Source organism: Coloeus monedula, assembly GCF_965178545.1.
Source record: "Coloeus monedula genome assembly, chromosome: 3".
Classification (NCBI taxonomy): Eukaryota; Metazoa; Chordata; class Aves; order Passeriformes; family Corvidae; genus Coloeus; species Coloeus monedula.
The window spans coordinates 92,288,342-92,305,886 of record NC_138783.1 but is presented as its reverse complement, the minus strand read 5'-3'; the positions used below and the strand labels follow the sequence as shown (position 1 = coordinate 92,305,886).

At 37.5% G+C, this 17,545-nt stretch overlaps 1 protein-coding gene across 1 annotated transcript in view; it reads right to left on the bottom strand.

Annotated features, from left to right (window-relative positions):
* Positions 1-4,291: 4,291 nt before the first annotated feature.
* GCC2 (GRIP and coiled-coil domain containing 2) overlaps positions 4,292-17,545 on the bottom strand; it is a gene marked incomplete at its 5' end in the record, with an annotated part of 31,043 nt that continues 17,789 nt past the window's right edge. Inside the window, 7 exons of the mRNA XM_082277498.1 lie at positions 4,292-7,981; positions 9,057-9,258; positions 10,042-10,181; positions 10,989-11,183; positions 12,580-12,797; positions 14,347-14,523; positions 16,083-16,204. Coding sequence (XP_082133624.1) covers positions 7,911-7,981; positions 9,057-9,258; positions 10,042-10,181; positions 10,989-11,183; positions 12,580-12,797; positions 14,347-14,523; positions 16,083-16,204 — 1,125 coding nt within the window. The 3' untranslated portion in view covers positions 4,292-7,910. The remainder of the gene's footprint in view (positions 7,982-9,056; positions 9,259-10,041; positions 10,182-10,988; positions 11,184-12,579; positions 12,798-14,346; positions 14,524-16,082; positions 16,205-17,545) is intronic.

Sequence of the window (17,545 nt, the reverse complement as noted above, 5' to 3'; positions counted from 1 at the left end):
TGAGCCCAGCTGAAGAGCAGCCCCTCTGACCAGCACAGCCTGAAACGGCAGGGAGGTGGCTGGGCAGGCATGCAACTACCAGGGCCGCAAACTTCAGAACAGTAAATTCTGGAAATAATTAACAGGCAGTGCCAGCCAACAAGCGCAGCCATCGTGGCGCTTCCTTTGGAGAGCACATTAATAGACTTAACAGCAAGTGAATTGCACCATGTGCAGTTTTCCAGTGCTTTTAAAGATGAAATCCCTAAAGCCTAGTCTGCTAGCAATATAATCTCAAAGTAGCAAAGCATTTTCATAGAGAGTGGGAGAGCCTTCCCCAAACATGTACAAATGCCAAACACTAAGTACTAGCAGCTTTTGGAAACGCTGTACCAAGAAAAGCCAGGAATTCAGTTTCACAGTTTGCCTCCCCAGGCTCTGTGCACTTTGCAGCAAGTTTGCGCCTTGGGGTCTGATTTAAATTTTTGTTTTGTCTTGCTGTACAACAGAAATAACAAATCTTAATTGTTATTAATTGTCCATTACATAGTATTAGAGCATGCTGGCATTCTAATTAACTTGTAAAATTCAGTCCAGAATATTCTTAGCCAAGTAATGTAATAGGATTCACAAAACACACACCACAGACTCAAAAGATCATTCCTCCCATTCCAGTGTTAGTGCAGGCTATAACAATTTTCTTCCTATGCAGTTTAAAAAAATATGGTAATCTGCCTACTTATTTCTGCTTACAAACCCATCACAAAGTTTAATATTCTGCTGCTAATGTACTTGGCATCAGGTAGAGAAGTGCCATTATCCCCAGCAGGCGAGTCAGGAAATAGAGGCAGAGAAACTGAAATTAAATTTACAAAGGAAGCATGTGGCAAAGCAGGGAATTTGGACTCTGTGTCTCCAGCCTAGCATATTAATCACAAAATTAATGTGTTTGTTTTTTTTTTTTACTCTCATCTCTCCCTTTAAGACCGAGTAAAATGCAGTTTTAAGTAGGCGTCTGATGTTCTGTTTCCAGAGCACTTTATATTTTCCATCACTGTTGAAATGCCAAACTTATTCTACTGCAGCTGGAAGTGGCACTTTAGTGACATGGACTCAGCAGTGCCAGGTTAACAGCTGAACTCTTTGATAGTCAAGGTCTTCTCCAACTTAAATTATTCTGTCACTCTTAAGTGATAGCACAGAGCCTTTACCTATTTAGAGCTAAACGCATGATCAGCTTTGCTGACATTAAACAAGGCCATTATTGTAGGCCTCAGGAAGAAGTGAGAAAGGAAGGATTATTGGGGACAGATGAGAAGGCAGCTGCTTGGTCAAAGGATTTGACTGCCTGTCTCAAATCACAAATATCTTTACGTCAAGTTCTTCTTCTGGAAATGAAAAAGTATTTTACGATTTTGCCAGAGTGGTATGAAGGGACATGAGTAAGTAACTTCTAACTGTGTTATTTGCTCTAGCTTTTGCTTTCTACCAGAACTTCATGTGACTACAGATGGTAGATTCATAGAAGGGTCTGGGTTGTAAGGGAGCTTAAAGATCATGTAGTTCCAACCCCCCCGCCACAGGCAGGGATGTCTTGCACTAGACAAGGTTGCTCAGAGCCTCATCCAACCTGCCTTAAAACACTTCCAGGAATGGGGCATCCACAGCTTCTCTGGGAAACAGTTCCAGGGCCTCACCACCCTCACAGTACAGAATTTCTTTCTAATATCCAAACTAAGCCTTCTCTGACTCAGAGCGCCTGTTAGCAGAGCAACCCCGTGGTTGTTTTCCTTAATATAATCAATGGATTTAAATTGTAAATTGTCAGTGTTCTTCATGTCACACTTCCAAAGCTGTGAAGTTAAAGCAACAGTGAAGGAAGCTTTGACCATGTAAGCAGGAATAATTTTTGAACACAGGGTGTCCAGCTAAATATTCTTGGCAAAGCTGTTAATGAACTTTGCATTTTTGCTTAGCATTAATAACTTCACTTATCAGTTGAATAAATAAGTTTCAACCACTATTTGATATCTCTATAAAAACTTGGCTATTATTAAAAAAATTATGTAGTATTCTCAGAATACTGGAAGACTTATTTTAGTGATCATTCTGACATCCATATAAAAGGAGTCAGATTTCTGCTTCATGCATTTTAGACACACCTAGTATATTTGGCATCATTGTTTCTTGGAAGAGGGAAGGAGACTCTGCAAAACCAAGGATATAACTTTTACTGATCAATCTCAAACCTCTGCAAAATTTATCAATAAAATTCCGTATTTAGCAGCATAAATTTCTGCCTCATGACAAGATCAGTACTTGGACAGACACAGTAAAGGCTAAAGAAAAAACTTATGGCAGCACCACAAAACAGGTACTTTAAGAAATAATGACTCTTGGAGATCATGGTACTACTCTCACATTTTTAGTAAAAGTGTGTAATTTTTCTGTTCCAAGCTTTTTGTCACTGAAATTCCCATCTTTCCCAGAATGTTAAAACCCTATAATTAGCTTTTTTGTGTTTTCTGAAAATCTTCTTCCTGTAAGATATCTACTATCCCCCACCACTGCAAACAACTGGTTTAACCAGTTTCCAAGAGAAAGGCTGGTGGGTAGTCAGGGCAGGGACAGGGAGCTGCCTCATCAACAACAGGAGATGGTTCAGGTTTTTAACACCACCATCTGCTCTTCTCCCCACTGTTCCTGAGGCTGTAGCCCTCTGTCCACGGAGCAGAGGGGCCACCCATCTGTCCCCTTGCAAAGGCGGGCAGCCTTCCCCTGGACTGCTACAGCTGCAGGTTTAAGTCAATGCTGTGACTAGAGGTGAAAGGAACATTAACGAGTCTGTATAAATATTTGGCTGCTAAAGCCAAAATGGTGTGATTGGCCTTCTCCCTTGGCAAGAATAGTGCTGAGCATCAGCAACTTAACTCCACAAAGGGGAGTAACAACAGTAAAACAGTATTTGGGTAACAGCCTTTTTCTGGAGCTCTGTAATGGCTTCTATGCTTTTTATTTTTGAGATGCTCTGCATCCTGCAAAGAGCAAGAGAGCCAAAAGCTAATATGTACTGCCCCTCCGGAAACAGTCTGAGTGTTCTCAGAACAAGCTTCGATTTTCAGGCAATGAAACAATAAACCCCACTTAAATTCTACATGCATACAATAACTGCTATCCAATGTCTATCAATTTAAAACACTTTAAATGTGGAGGACTGGGATTGTGCCCATGCCCAAAAGTGCACACTGTATTTTACACTGATTACATTTACCTTGGATTCTTAAAAAGCCTTCAGGCATTCAACTGACAGGGAAAAAAAAAAAAAAAAAGGATTTGCTAATACCAAGGCATGGTGAATTGTTGGAACAGTAACTGATGAACTGATGTGCATTTCCATACTTGTTTTACTATTCTCAGTCTTCACTGTTCGATCCAGCCTGAATCCTCAGGACGAGCCTGAGAGACACAGGACACGAAGGAAAGGAAGGAAGCTCCTGAAAGTAAGATGCATCTTCTCATCCTTTCACAACCATATAATAAATTTTAATCAAATTCAGTTTAAAAAGTAGTCAGAATATTATTTCCCTTCCCCATAGCACATATACATTTATGTGAAAGCTGTTAGTGGTTGACTGGAAGTATCAGGCTCTCTTATAGGACTGTTATATCCATTTATTATGTCTTCTTTTCACAGCTTATTATCCCCTCTCTGACCACATATTTACGTAATAAGCACGGTCTAAGAAAACTGGTTGGCAAGAACACCAAACTCTCGCTTAAACCAAACCCAACACTGCTTCATCTACTGAGCATGTAATCTTTGCACTAGGACAATTATGCAGATAAAGAAAAATTATCACAGGGTATTAGGGAAGATGTAATTTTAAAGTTGAGTGCAATTAGAAACTCATGCTGATTTATAAGGTAGGCAGTACCCGTACACAGCGCATTCCGGCTAACAAGGCCATTAATAGCTTCTGCATCCCTCCTCTCCCTCATGTCCCATATTGCCAGATTGCTGGTGACAATCTAGTAATACAGCTGAAGTTTAAAGATGAAGTTGAAGATTTACATGAGCTTTTTTTAAATTTTCTTTTTTTCTAAAACCCCCTGTAACAAACCAATTTCTTTTCTGTTCATCCAGAAGAATCCATTGCCGTAGCTGTCTTCCAAAGTAAAGGCTGTGGATACTATACCAGATCCATAAAATCTCTTCAATACAACGGCAGACATTCCTTGTTTTCTACCTTGCACCTGAGTAGCATTTTCTCAGGTAAGAAAAGGCATTCAGGGAAAAAAAAAAGGCACTCTGTTGAGTTAAGGTGAATTTTATTGATGCGATGGCCACATGAAAAGGCCATCAAAGACATCATTTCCAAACAAAATACTTATCTATCCAGACTAGAAATTCTGAAATTACTACAACAAATATATTTTTACCTCTTCATACATTTGGTTTCTCATCTTGTGAGTGGCGACTGCTATTTGCAAGGTTTCTAAGGGAGATATTTTCACAGTACCAACAACAGCAGAACTAGCAGGTAGTTTAGGAAGTATTGGTGCACTGGGTGAAGCCAAGGCATAAGCCAAATGAAGCATGTATTTTTAAGCTGCCTTCAAAGTCACTTAGTACAAACTAAGGAGAGTTTTTAGGCATTCCTCCACAATGTCACAATATTATCATCTGTTATCACAGCAAAAGGATGGAGAGAGATACACAAAGGAGGATTTAAATTTAGAAAATAATCTAACCCTGTATTCTCAGAGTTATACTTTGGGGAAGGAGGATCATGAAAGAAAAAAAGCAACTTTACTCTCATGTATAATTTCTAACACGGTTCCCATTGGCCATCCTGAACCCCAGATTCAACTGGCCACATCTATACAACAGCCTGACAAGCTCTCATCTTCCTGTCTTTCATCTGGAGCACTTTTTGCTTGCACAGATGACTCTCCCTTCTGGATAAAAGGAACACGAAAGATATATAACCCATTTCTAAGTCAGCATTAGGTAACTAAAGATTCAGCCACAGTGCACATGCAGGTCTGGGAATGTTGAATCACTCCCATTTTTGGTTTTTAATTAATATATACTCTGCATAGTGACAGTAGAATTATTATTACTACTACTATTATTATTATTATTATTATTATGCCCTGCTTAGGCTTGGGCTGAAGCCAGGCTGTTAAAAGATAAAAATTGGTCCTAAGCTTATAAACATTTTGGGCAAGGGTGACATTTTCTGTGAAACATTTTAACAAATGTGGCACTGTAAAGAAAACAAAAAGAACCAGAAAGCAAAGTCAGCACAGTGCTCTTCCAAAAAAGAGCACCACAGTATATCAAGAAGCAGCAGTACTAGTTAAAACTTTAAACTGCTTTTTGAAAGCAAATCACAGCTACAGTGCTGTACATTACAAATGCAAATATATGACATATAAAAAGTTCTCTTTGCAAAATAATCCTGTTTCCAGTTCACATTCTTCTATGCCATTTACTGCAAGTGTCTATTAAACTCTGATATATTTGCTTACAGTCAGTTTATTGCCACATTGGTAAGTTCTGGCAATCCTACCAACAGAACACAGTTTGGTAGCAGTTACTAAAATATTTTTACATTAATTAAGATCTCAATCTTCCATTGTAAAAAAAAATATATTAATGCAAGTTGTTCACTACATTCATAAGTATGGTACTCAAGTTTTACTAAAAACAGTGAGCATGCAACTCAGACTTGAAAGAAGTCAATAAGCAACTGGTATTTAATACAGCCAGTGATATATGTTACTTGCATACCTTTATTCACAGCTTACAATGTTAAATAATTTACAGTTCTGAAATATGTGCATTTTAAGAGGAACTTGTCACAGCTCTTTAGCAACAGTGGAGACTAAATCGGGTCAGCTGCAAAGGGAGTGCGAACTAAGACAAAGCCATACCCTTCCACTCATGTTTCCATTGTTAAAATCACAGCAGGAGGATGACTAGCACTTCGTTTTATACATACTTCAAATCTCTCCTGTTGCTGTGTTATGGCATTCTTTTGAGTGACAATAACCAAACCCAGCCGAATAAGGAGTTAGAACTCAACATCCAAGATCTGGTCCAAATCATGAATGCTGAAGATAGGCTAAACCACTCCAGAAGCAAATGAAAGAAAGCCTAAACAGAGCCTCCTGCTTGCCACCTACAGACACCTAAAGACTCATCCCTACTGTCATACTACCGTTGATCAGTTCTATGTTCTGAATATTCACAGAGAATGTTTTGCCCAGTAGCACAAACCATAAAGGTTCCAGTTAAAACACATATTGGAGGGGAAGAAAAAAAGAGTGCCTAAGGTGGAGGAAAAGAATTAAAATACCTAAATAAAGCCCGTTGGCTTTGTTGAGTGTGTACTGAAATATATACAACAAGCAAAAAACTAAACCAAAAGCACACTTACTGAACAGTTTATTCTCAACATGTTGCCATTCTGCTGTTCATATGTTTAGATTAATCTCAGCCTGAAATAAGGCAATATTAAAGGAACAAGCATCATTTCCTCAGAGCCTGAGCTAAGGTAGATAGAGAGGAACCCTATTTAGTATTTGTATGTGTACCAAGGAAAGACTCTCTGTAAAACAACAAAGAGGACATGAAAAGGTGAGTGAAAAAGACAGAAACTTCCGGTTTAAACATAAGCAGGATTCAAACCCATGTGTATGCTTTTTAAAACCTTACAAATAAATTAAGATGGTGAAAGGCATTATGGGAGAAGACAATTGAAGATAAAAAAAGGTGCTGTGTTGATAATAGAAGCAGAGATGGTAGAAATTTATTTTTCTAGGAAAAAAACCAACATTCTGTTGAGGAATGTGGAACAGAGATCATCTCATCTGTGCAAAAGATCTGTGCAAACAATGTGCACACACACAGGTAGGTGAGAGAATGGTGTAAGATCTTCAGTCATTAGAACACTTAAGAGATGCATCTACTGACAAAAGCTTCATTCTTTTCTCTCAGAAATTAATGATAGGAGTCTGACCTGTGGGCTCAGATTCTTTCTTAGTGTCTTCAATATGATTAAGTCAGTATGAGTAGCCTTGTCATCCCAGTACAGACATCACTACAGTAATGAAACATTTCTCCCTGGTCTTTTCTACAAACTTCCAACCTCAGGTTAAAAAGCCCTAGCTTAAGTTCTTTCTGTCAAAGCTTCAGCTCACTTAGGACCTAAGACCTCTGAGTCTTGGAGTACTCTCCTAAGGCTTCCATAGATGCCATTAATCACTGCTACAGTACCATGCCCAGATGTGACAAGCACTGTAATTCATATAGATTTTTGCACTCTCTACATTTTGTGAACTGTTGCCTTCATGGTTTGCAAAAAAAAAAAAAAAAAAATTAAGAAAGACTACAACCTTAAAGCAGAAAATGCCCTGTTTCTTAATTATCTTACATTTTGTAGCCATCACAAGAGAGGAAATAATTTTAAGTTTCTTAAACGTGCAGAGGATAACACTAACCATATAGATTAGCCAGCTGACAATGATATGTGAAAGCAACTGTAAACACTTTAAAATGCTTTAAATCTAAAGTCTAGTTATTCCAGTTAATATATCAGATCAAACTTTTTAACTATCAAAAGAGCTATCACAGGTTTAACAAATTCTGCTTCCAGGCAATTTGCAATTAATTTGTCAGTTCTCATAGTTCTTATTATCAGCTTTAACATTTACAAGACAAACAGTTCACTGCTGCCAGAGCATAAAATAGGACCATCTTTCAGAGCTACTGCAGGCTTCTTTCTTAGAAGAGCCTAAAAAGCTGAAAATAACACACAAAAATAAAACCCTGTAGTTCAATGCTACAACACCAACAGATCTTCTACAGTAAGATTTCTTGGTTTTGCAGTTGTGGAATGTTTTTAAACAGTGTTTCCACTGTTTTATCGAAGTCCTGACCAGCTGTGGAGGTACGAAGCCCACCCAGAGGGCCGTGAGGTACTCTCTTCTTCACCTGAAGGAGGAACAAAAACATACTTTGTATTATGTTAGACATTGCATCACTTGGTTACATGATCCTGTCCCACTCCTTGCCTTTATCCTTTTTCAAATGCTGTCCTCAAGCTTGCTGAGAAAGGAACTCACTCTTGGGCTGACATAGATATAAATTGTACCACCAAGTCCACTTTACTTTGGGTACTTGAGAATGTCTGAAAAAGGTAATTTATCACCATTCTCCAGAAAAATCCAATCAGTCTTCATTAGAGGGCCAGAACAACATCAACATGCTATGGACTTGACTTGCATCTTTGTTCAAATGCACAGCCTATCATGGAATGCAGTACTTGAACACTTCCCTTTCTAATGTAATTTTGTTCACAAGTTTTAAGTTCTTATATGTACATGTGTTGCTTATTGTTTATATTAATTTAAAAATAAAGTATAGGTCAGTTCCTAATGAAGTACAAGAAGCTACTGTTACTGAGAAATGACAAACAATACCTTAAAAAGTATTTCAAGGGAACAAATGCTCAGAGTATTTGAACGAGAAACAGAACATTATTGTACATGTAAATCCTGTGTTCATTTCTGGCAAATGCCTAACTCTTTTTATTTCCTTCCCTAGTTTTTTTATTTCTTCAACAAAGAGCATATTTTCTTTCAGATATTTTTAAAGGTACTGTATTGAAACTAATATTAGATCTGCAGTACTGCCTTGAGAGGACCACTTCAGTTATCTGTTTAGAACATCTGCAAAGAAAATAATTCAATTATATTAACCTCTATTTTGACAAAAATTTTTTAAACTCTACTCAAAACATGAACACATTAAATTTTTACAACTTACCATTGTCTTCCTAAAATGTGAATGTTTCAGAAGAAATGATATTTTATCTCAATTTTATGGTATTTGTTCTGTTTACTGAAAATTGAATAGTAACTTCCCAACAAAGCAAAATCATTTTATGACTAGCTCACTGGCATTATGTTGCTAAGTTTTGTTTTTTCTCACAACAGACAGCACAGAACTGTCCTTTTCCTTTTTCAATTCTCCTTCTTTTTGTGACAGTATTTTGAACACCACCTACCTTGGGCAATTGCAACCAGCTTCCCCTTCTCTTCAGGGCTGAGCTGCAACATGGTGTCTATTACTGGGAGCAGCCGCTCTTTCTCGCTTCCTGATTTCAGAAATATGAACTGCAACAGAACATTCTTCAAGTATTCTAGATTAGCCACAGACTTTTCTCTCTCTTGATTTCTTTCCAATCTTCTTATTTCATTCTTAAGAAGCTGCAGATGAGGGAAAAAATATGTAATGCTGTTTGTTTCATTTAAAGAGTAATTGAACAAAGGTCTTTTGAAGAGATAAAAAATGAATTGCACAGCTTGCTTCAAAAGGAATCATGCATGTACAGCAATATATTCAGGACAAAAAGCCAGTGAAAATTAAGTATGTGATAATGTTGTAAGAAATAACTTCTTATTGCCTAAAAATAACCTTTTTTGATAAAATTTGTGCAGTACAGAGAATATCAGTGATCAAAGAGTAGATAACAGTGGAACAGTTAAATAATTCAGAAATCTGATGATATTCATTTAGAAGTATTTTATAAAACAAAGCTTAATACATTTAGAAATCTCTTCAGAGAGCTCACTCATATATTAGTTCATGTATCTTCTTTTAACTTAAGACAGCTAAAACGGGTTACAGAAAGAGAAACCAGACAATACTCCTCTTGGGATTTGCTGCTTTTATCTAAGTGAAAATAGTATAGACCCTTTAGTAAACATTAAACTTCCAGACTCCTGAGGTTTTTTTGTAGAAGCTTTTACTCCACACTGCTTCTCCACCTCCCCCACATGCCTACCCAACTACTAACTGTAGTGAAAAAGAAGCCCAAAACTGAAGTAGACACTGGAAGCACTAATTAGACCTGTGGAATAAAAGTCCCTCCAAAATTAGGTTTCATATCACCAAAATTTTATAGACTGGTATTTTCTGAAAGATATTTGGTCTAACAAACAGGCCATGGAAATGAGAGCTGTCCTCATATCTCTTGTATGTTTGCTAACCTTGATTTGTTCCATTAGGATTGCATTGGTTGCTTCTGATTCACGAAGTAATTCATTCAAGTGATCAGCACTCTTAGTTGTTGTGTTTAGTTTCTGAATCAGTTCATCCTTGGTGAGATCTGCTTGCCACTGAGATGGTTCTGTAATTAATTGGAAAAGAAAACTAAGAGAAGGAAAAAGCACTTGTATCTAATTCATACTTACTTAACATCAGGACTTGAATAATGTAGTTTCTTATGAACAATTCATGCAAAGTCAGACTGCAGACTTAACAGCCATCAATGCTGCTGCTGCATGCTTAATTTTCTGATCTATTTTTGTTTATATATTAGATGGGGGCTGGCAAAACAGTTCTAGAGTACACCAAGATACCTTATTTCCTACCCATAAACAGAGATTTTCAATAGTTATCCACAAAGTGTTCAGTAGGCCTTTAAAACGAGATTATATGCTACCACGTATTTTACCGTATTTTGGGTGACTCCTAAAACATTCTTCTTCATGCTGGATTTCAGTTTCCTAGAAGAAATCCTATGAATAAAGACCTGTTCTAATAAGCCTCATTAAGATGAACAGAAGTTTTATCTTTTCATTAATAAGGTTAAATCTCCACTTAATTGTCCCTAGTAGAGACTCATCCAGAATACAAAAATTTCTGTAACTATTCACTGACTTGCTCATCCAGTCTTTTCCATTTAAAAGCTCAGAAATACGACATCTTTAAATCACTAAAACCTGTAGGAATGTTCTACTGTTAGTCCTTACTCAATGACAAAACTCCTACAAAAGTTCAGAACTATGTAAACTCAGCAGCACTTGACTAGACTTGTCAAGTCAATTGTGTCTTGCACCTAAAAGCATGAAACACAATGCTCTAAAATAGTTTGAGGGCACAAACGTCTGCAACCCATGTAGGCAAGTGCTTCTGAAAGCCACGTTCTACGTACCAGGCTTTGCTTCTGACGAGTTCAGAAGCTGCTCCAAGGATTGAACATAGGTGCTGGCTGAGGAGACAGACTCTGTGTCTGTTGTTTCCATACCTTCTCCCTCTTCCCTAGCGACAGTATGCACATCGAGGACAGGAAGGTCAGCGCTCCGCCGTTCTCTCAAGTTCTTCGTTGCCAGATTTGAAACACCTGGACCTGAAAGACACTTACTGATGTTCGTATCAGAATGAAATTGGGAGGGCTATGTCTGTGACTGTCTTGGATTGAGAGCAGTACATAAAACAGTTTTCAAAATGCAGGGGAAGGTGAAGCAAAAAGAGAGAGCCAGATACACACGTAAGAGTTATAATAGCAAAATACAGCCTTTCACTTCTAAATGAACATTCCAATCAAAGTCTGGTTCTAAACCCAAACTTGACTGGCAATTTTTATTTCAATGACTATGAAACCTTCATGCTCATCTCCCTGAAGATGTGTTTTAGCTACGGTAACAAATACTTTCAATGCATAATAGAATTCGCTTTTATTTCCACCAGTCCTGTGGGAAAGTGTAAATTCTTCTGCTTCAGTAGTAACATAGTAACTTCTTAAACTGTTACTGCTGCTTGGCAAATGTCCAGCTACCTCCTTATTAGTAACTTTACAGATACAAAAATAGCACTTGAGCTTGAAGACAGTAAAATCTTAAATTCGAAGAAGGATCAAACAGCAAGTATACTAATAAATAGCATGTATACAAATAACAAACATTCTTAAAACAGCTTTCAATACACTTTTCTTTAGCTTTATACCTTGTACTTGAGGCAGATGTACAGCATGCTCCAAAACCTGAGACAACCTGATAAGAACACCAAATATTTACCAAATAATTTCCCTCCATCTGTCTGACAATGCCGATACTGCAGAATAGATAACAGTGATGCAGATTCTAGAACAGAATAGTTCCACTTGGAAGTGACCTACAAGTATCTAGTCCAACTGCCTGACCACGTCACAGCTGATCAAATGTTAAAACATTATCAAGGGCATTGTCCAAATGCCTCTTAAAACACTGACAGGTTTGAGGCATCAATCAGCTCTTTAAGAAGCCTGTCCCAGAGTTTGACCACTCTTTCAGTAAGAAAATGCTTCCTAATATCCAGTCTGAACCTCCCCATGGCAGCTCTGAACCATTCCCATATGTCCTATATGGTACCAGGGAGAAGAGCTCAGCACTTCCCTCTTCACTTCATCTCCTTCGGAATCTGTAAGACAGCAATGAGGTTGCCCTCATCCTGCTTTCCTCCAAACTAGACCAACCCAGAGTCCTCAGCTGCTCCTCACAGGACAGTCCTTCCAGCCCTTCCACCACCTTTGTTGCCCTCCTCTGCATGTATTCAAGGACCTTGGGATTCTGAAGTGACAGTAAATAATAACAAAGACACATTCCTGACTTGGTATCTGTGGACTGATACAGCATGCTGCAGATTTTCCAGAAAAAGTTTCAGGTGATTTTACAGAATCAAACACTGTAAGCATGTTTTAGCTTCAGACTGGGGTACACAAATCTGTAACCAATCCATGAAAAACTGGTATTCTGCCTGGAAGTTACCTCTAGTGCTTGGTTCACTTTTGAGTTGGAAGAGCTGAGCTTCTACTCTGGAGAGTTGCTGCTGAAGTGTCTCTACTGTCTTCCTGTGCTCCTCTTGCAGGTTCCTGACCTGATCTCTGAAATTGTTCCGGAGAGCTTCATTCTGGGCTGTCAGCTGACTCAACGCCTGGGCGTGCTCTGTTTTGATGAACATGTTCTCAGACTGTATTGTGCAGAGTCTGAAAAGAGTGCATGCACAAACAGTAAGACACAAACAGCAAAACAATGTCATTTTACATATCAAAATTTTTACGGTTTGAGGCAGTTTTCCATTTTCATGTGTATGATTATCTTAGAATGACTGTGTGCAACTGTTTTTCACTTAAAGTCCTCTTTTTACAGGGAAAATCTGAGACTGAAAAAGTTACACTTATTTCCTATCATATGAATGCACTGTGCTATATAAACTCGACTTCTATTTCAGAACAAAAAATTCAGACATCTTTGGGAAATAATGAAAGACTTAACAGACATGGTGGTCTAAACATTCTTAAATTCTAAAACTGCATCATGACTCTTTATAGTGTCATACAGGGCATGCCACTTATAGTCCACTTCCTATAACATCTGCTTACCAAACACTTATGCAGGACTTCTAAAAACACAGGTTTCTAAGAAGGTAAGTTTAATTTTTTTAAACCTCAACTTCCAGTGCAGAAGAGTGTAGCTGTTAGCAAGAAAAATGTCAGTAACTCATCAGTTGTACCTAGTGTGGAGGTACTCCAGAAGCATGACAGAACTGTCACAAGCAATTAAATATATTAAATAATAATATATAATATTAAACAATTAAATATATGCAGTTAAACGAGTGCATTAATGGAAAGACTAAGCCCAGGACTTGCCTTTATAAGCACACAGACTTAAACAGAGCCAGAGTAGCAAAGACCAGTGTCTAGGTATAAAGGGAACCTATTGTGAAATGGTTTGTTTCCAGGAAAATGCAGAACATAATTTCGTTGACTCCAGTGAACCATTACGTAGCTATGAGGAACAGATAAAACTGTACAAAGACAGTGACAAGAAGTCAACAGTTCCTAATACCAATTTGTAATTTCTAATTAATACCTCATGTGAACTTCTTTGTACCCTAAATGGAGAAGGAAAGATGAGGACAGACTCTTTTTGAGGAGTTCAAGCATCAGGTACTCATGTGATTTTTCAAGATGTGATACAGATTAAACAGATTCCTTTCATTTTGAAAGAAACAGAAAATTAAGACTGTGGCAAGCACAAACTGAAAATACAGTACTTTCTGTAAGAAAGGCACTTGGTGGACAAGAACTGGGTATTTTGTCAGTGAACTTGTTTGCTTTGCATATAAGTATCTTATTTTTTTTTTTAATAGGAAACATCCATAAAATTTAGTAGAGCAGTACAACACAAATGTAGTGCTGGGCATTAGACTTAAAAATAGTCAATATGCTTTAAAAATGTTAATTTTTAGATTAGTTTAATTAGATTTAATGAGATTAGATTAATTTAGATTTAGTTAAGAGGTAGAAAGCTTGCAGAAATCTCAAATTCCCTCATCAGCTACTATTTCATTGTCATTGTTGAGACTTCTGATGACTCATGAAAAATAGCTAACAATTCTTTTGAAAATTCCTTTAACTTTCTCAAGAACATGCCTCTTCTTTGTTAAGTACATTTACAGGCTTCTACATGCCAAGATCTTAAAGTTCAAACAAAATAAAATATCTGTATCTATTCATCAGCGGACCATACTTTTCACGGAGTTCTGCTTCTTTTGCAACAGTCTCTTGCAGAATCTTATTGTGTCTTTCCAGCAGGGTGTCATGTTCAGACTGCAATGCCTGGAGTTCAGATGCATTCATTTGTGAATTATGCTGAGCATCCTGCAGCTTCACCTTAAGTTGATCTATCACCATCTCCAACTGTTCCCTGCACATGGAAGAAAAAGTAATATGCAACATGCATTTAAAATAATGAATTATTTCAGAACCTATATGATATCCATAACTTTTTGGATAGCTGATCCAAATTGCATATTTATTAATTAAATCAACACAGCACTAAGACCAAAATAATCTTAGAATGTGGCTACAAGCAGAAACAACCAGATCCTATTTCAATGTAGATACAAATAGGTTTGCCACATCCCATCAGAACTGCTGGGAATGCAACTATTGGTGTAGAAAGCATGACTGATAGCACTTTCCACTTCAAGAAGAGCCAAGACAGAAGGAAATAATATATGGGATTCAGATGGCAGAAAAAATTTCTTCTTAAAAGTGGTGAGGCTTTTTTTTGTATGTTTAGTAAATGCACATCAGTTCAATAAGACCAAATACAGGGGACAAATGGTTGGAGTAGATTTTGAGCAAAGAACTAGAAAGCAACATCAAGTCTGTAACAGACAAACACAGTTGGTCAGAAACAAATCAAAATCAGATATATCAGGAAGAAAAAAATCTTAAGTCACACACATTCTATTTTTACTGATTTCTGTATTTATATATGCAGACACCTCCATTATCTCATGAACTGCCCATCTCACTAATCCTTAGGGTTGATACTTGTAAATAATTTCTTTGGAAAACATCTGTCATCTGTTTATTGCTTATCCAATTTGTTTCTAAGATAGGTCTCTCTCACAAAAACAACGCAAAACAATACCAGAACTTCTTAAAATTCTGCAAAAAGGAGAGACAAAGAAATGTAACTCTTGCAGCTTTGTTGCTTCAAAGGCAAGAATGTTTCAAAAACCCCAAACCAACCCTAAACCCAGGTCTCTAACAAAGCACAAGTCGCCCTCTGGTGGATTTTTGGCTGCAGTTGTTGGTACCGACTGAAGGTCTATCAGAAATGAATCCTGACATTCCACCCATAAACGCCCAGTCTGTCACCAAAGGCAGCCATCAACGACTTATAAAAATAACTTGCAGGAACTGGTTGACTTTTGCAGTGAGTTGAGACATTTTCTGAAGCGAATCTGAATTCACCTGGCTTATGACCGTACTTAAAGGATTTTCAGGGAACTTTCGGTTGTGTAACTTTTTTCTTCCAAGTCTTTCCTCATATGATACAACATATAGGATTTTGTAAATCTACTGGAACTGATGACTGAACTGGCATCCAGAGCTTTACCTATACTAAACCACTAATTCCTGAAAAAGTTTGAAGTGAACTCAGCTGAACCGAACCAATCTGCTCTTTTCTTCTTAGTTGCAAATGGCAGTTGGCTACTTCACATCAGAGAAATGTCAAGTCTACACAGAATGTGCTGGCTAATTTCTGCTCATTAGAGTCATAAAAAACTTCTTAAGACCTTACTTTTCCTTCTAACTGTAACAATAGGTAATCTACATTAAAATAATGGTTAAAAAGACAAACCCAGCTAGAAGTAATACAGCACCACGACAGTAGAAACTGGCATTTCTTCTGTTCAGTTAGGCAGTGCCACAGGCAGATTACAGGTCAAGTAAAAACGTTAGTTTTACCTTTCTTGTTTGGCTCCTTCAGATTCTGTCCGAGCAGCAGATTTATTCTTTTGCTGTTTTAGAACATTATGAACACGGACTTTGTAGCTCTCAAATTCAGATGTAACAGATGCTTGTTCAGCCTATCACACAGAAAACAAACCCATAAGTTTTACTATTGATTATTACTCCCTTATTTCTTGATAATGAAACACATCTTACACTGAAAAAAATGAAAACCACCTGCTGCATTTCCTTCTTTTAAATAGATAATTAAAACAGTGACCACCATAACAGATAATGTTTCTTTAGATTTTAACTGTGTATCATAACATGTGAAACTTGAGACATTGATTTTCAACATTCCAGTGTTCAAGAAATGAAAGAATACTTGAAAATTCAAAAACTGCATTCAACTGAGAGATTCACAAGCCAGGGGTTCTATCAACATCTTTAAATGAAGGCAAAAGTGACAGAAAATACAAAAGGAGGTATAATTCTGTTTCTCTCCAATACTACAAAGGTGACAAAAATTCTAATGTGCCATAAAGTTATGCATAATTCTGAGGAGTTAAGTCAGTCTTGCAGTGGTATTACACAGCACAAGATATAATATTGTAGTTGACTATAAAGGTGTTTAGTGTGTCTTTTCTTCTAAATGCAGCTGTTACATGAGTTCCTGTGGACATACAGAAAATTGCCTCACATCGTAGAAGCTTCATCCTTGACTGCACACTATACAGCAAATATTATTCCATCCTTACAGTACTCATGTTGTACATTTCTCTAAAACAACCCAAAACACTGATGCAGGTTTTCTTTCTTGGGTCTTAGGACAAGCTCATGGATTCATTAGTCACTCCCATTTACAGGTAACTAAAATGCCCTCATTCCTAAGAGGAGGATTTTGGAAACTTTCCCTTCAGCTGAACTGGTGAGTGAAATTCTACAGAACTGACTCTGACTAGCCACTGCTCCAGATTTTCAGAGTCTATAAATTTGTGGTCATTTCTTTAAATTAATCCTTTGCTTTTCATTCTGTCATACTATGTGAGCTAGAATATTCCTAAGTCCTCAGGTACACAGCCTTAAATGTCAGCATGACTTTGTTCTCTACTGTCTGCTTTAGGGTCCACCTTTCCTTTAGATGGAGTTTTCCTTTGCTAATAACCTTGTAATAATATCTATTTTCCAGATGTAGGGCATCTGAATAGGAAAGCTGATCTTCCAAGAGGTTCAAGCCATGCCAGTATGGAAGATCTACAACCTTGCTGATGTCACAGCATCACAGACCAAGCCACCACAGACAGGTATGGTAAGCACCCAGGTATGAAGAATATATTTGTAAAACCACGATCCACGTGTACCAGCACAACTAAGGCAAACCTCCTGAAGCAGCAACCACAAAGTTTGTCCATTTCAGTTCACCTTTTTAAAATGTAGAGGTTTTTTTGAGAGGCTGCATTCAGCTGTTACTTACCTGC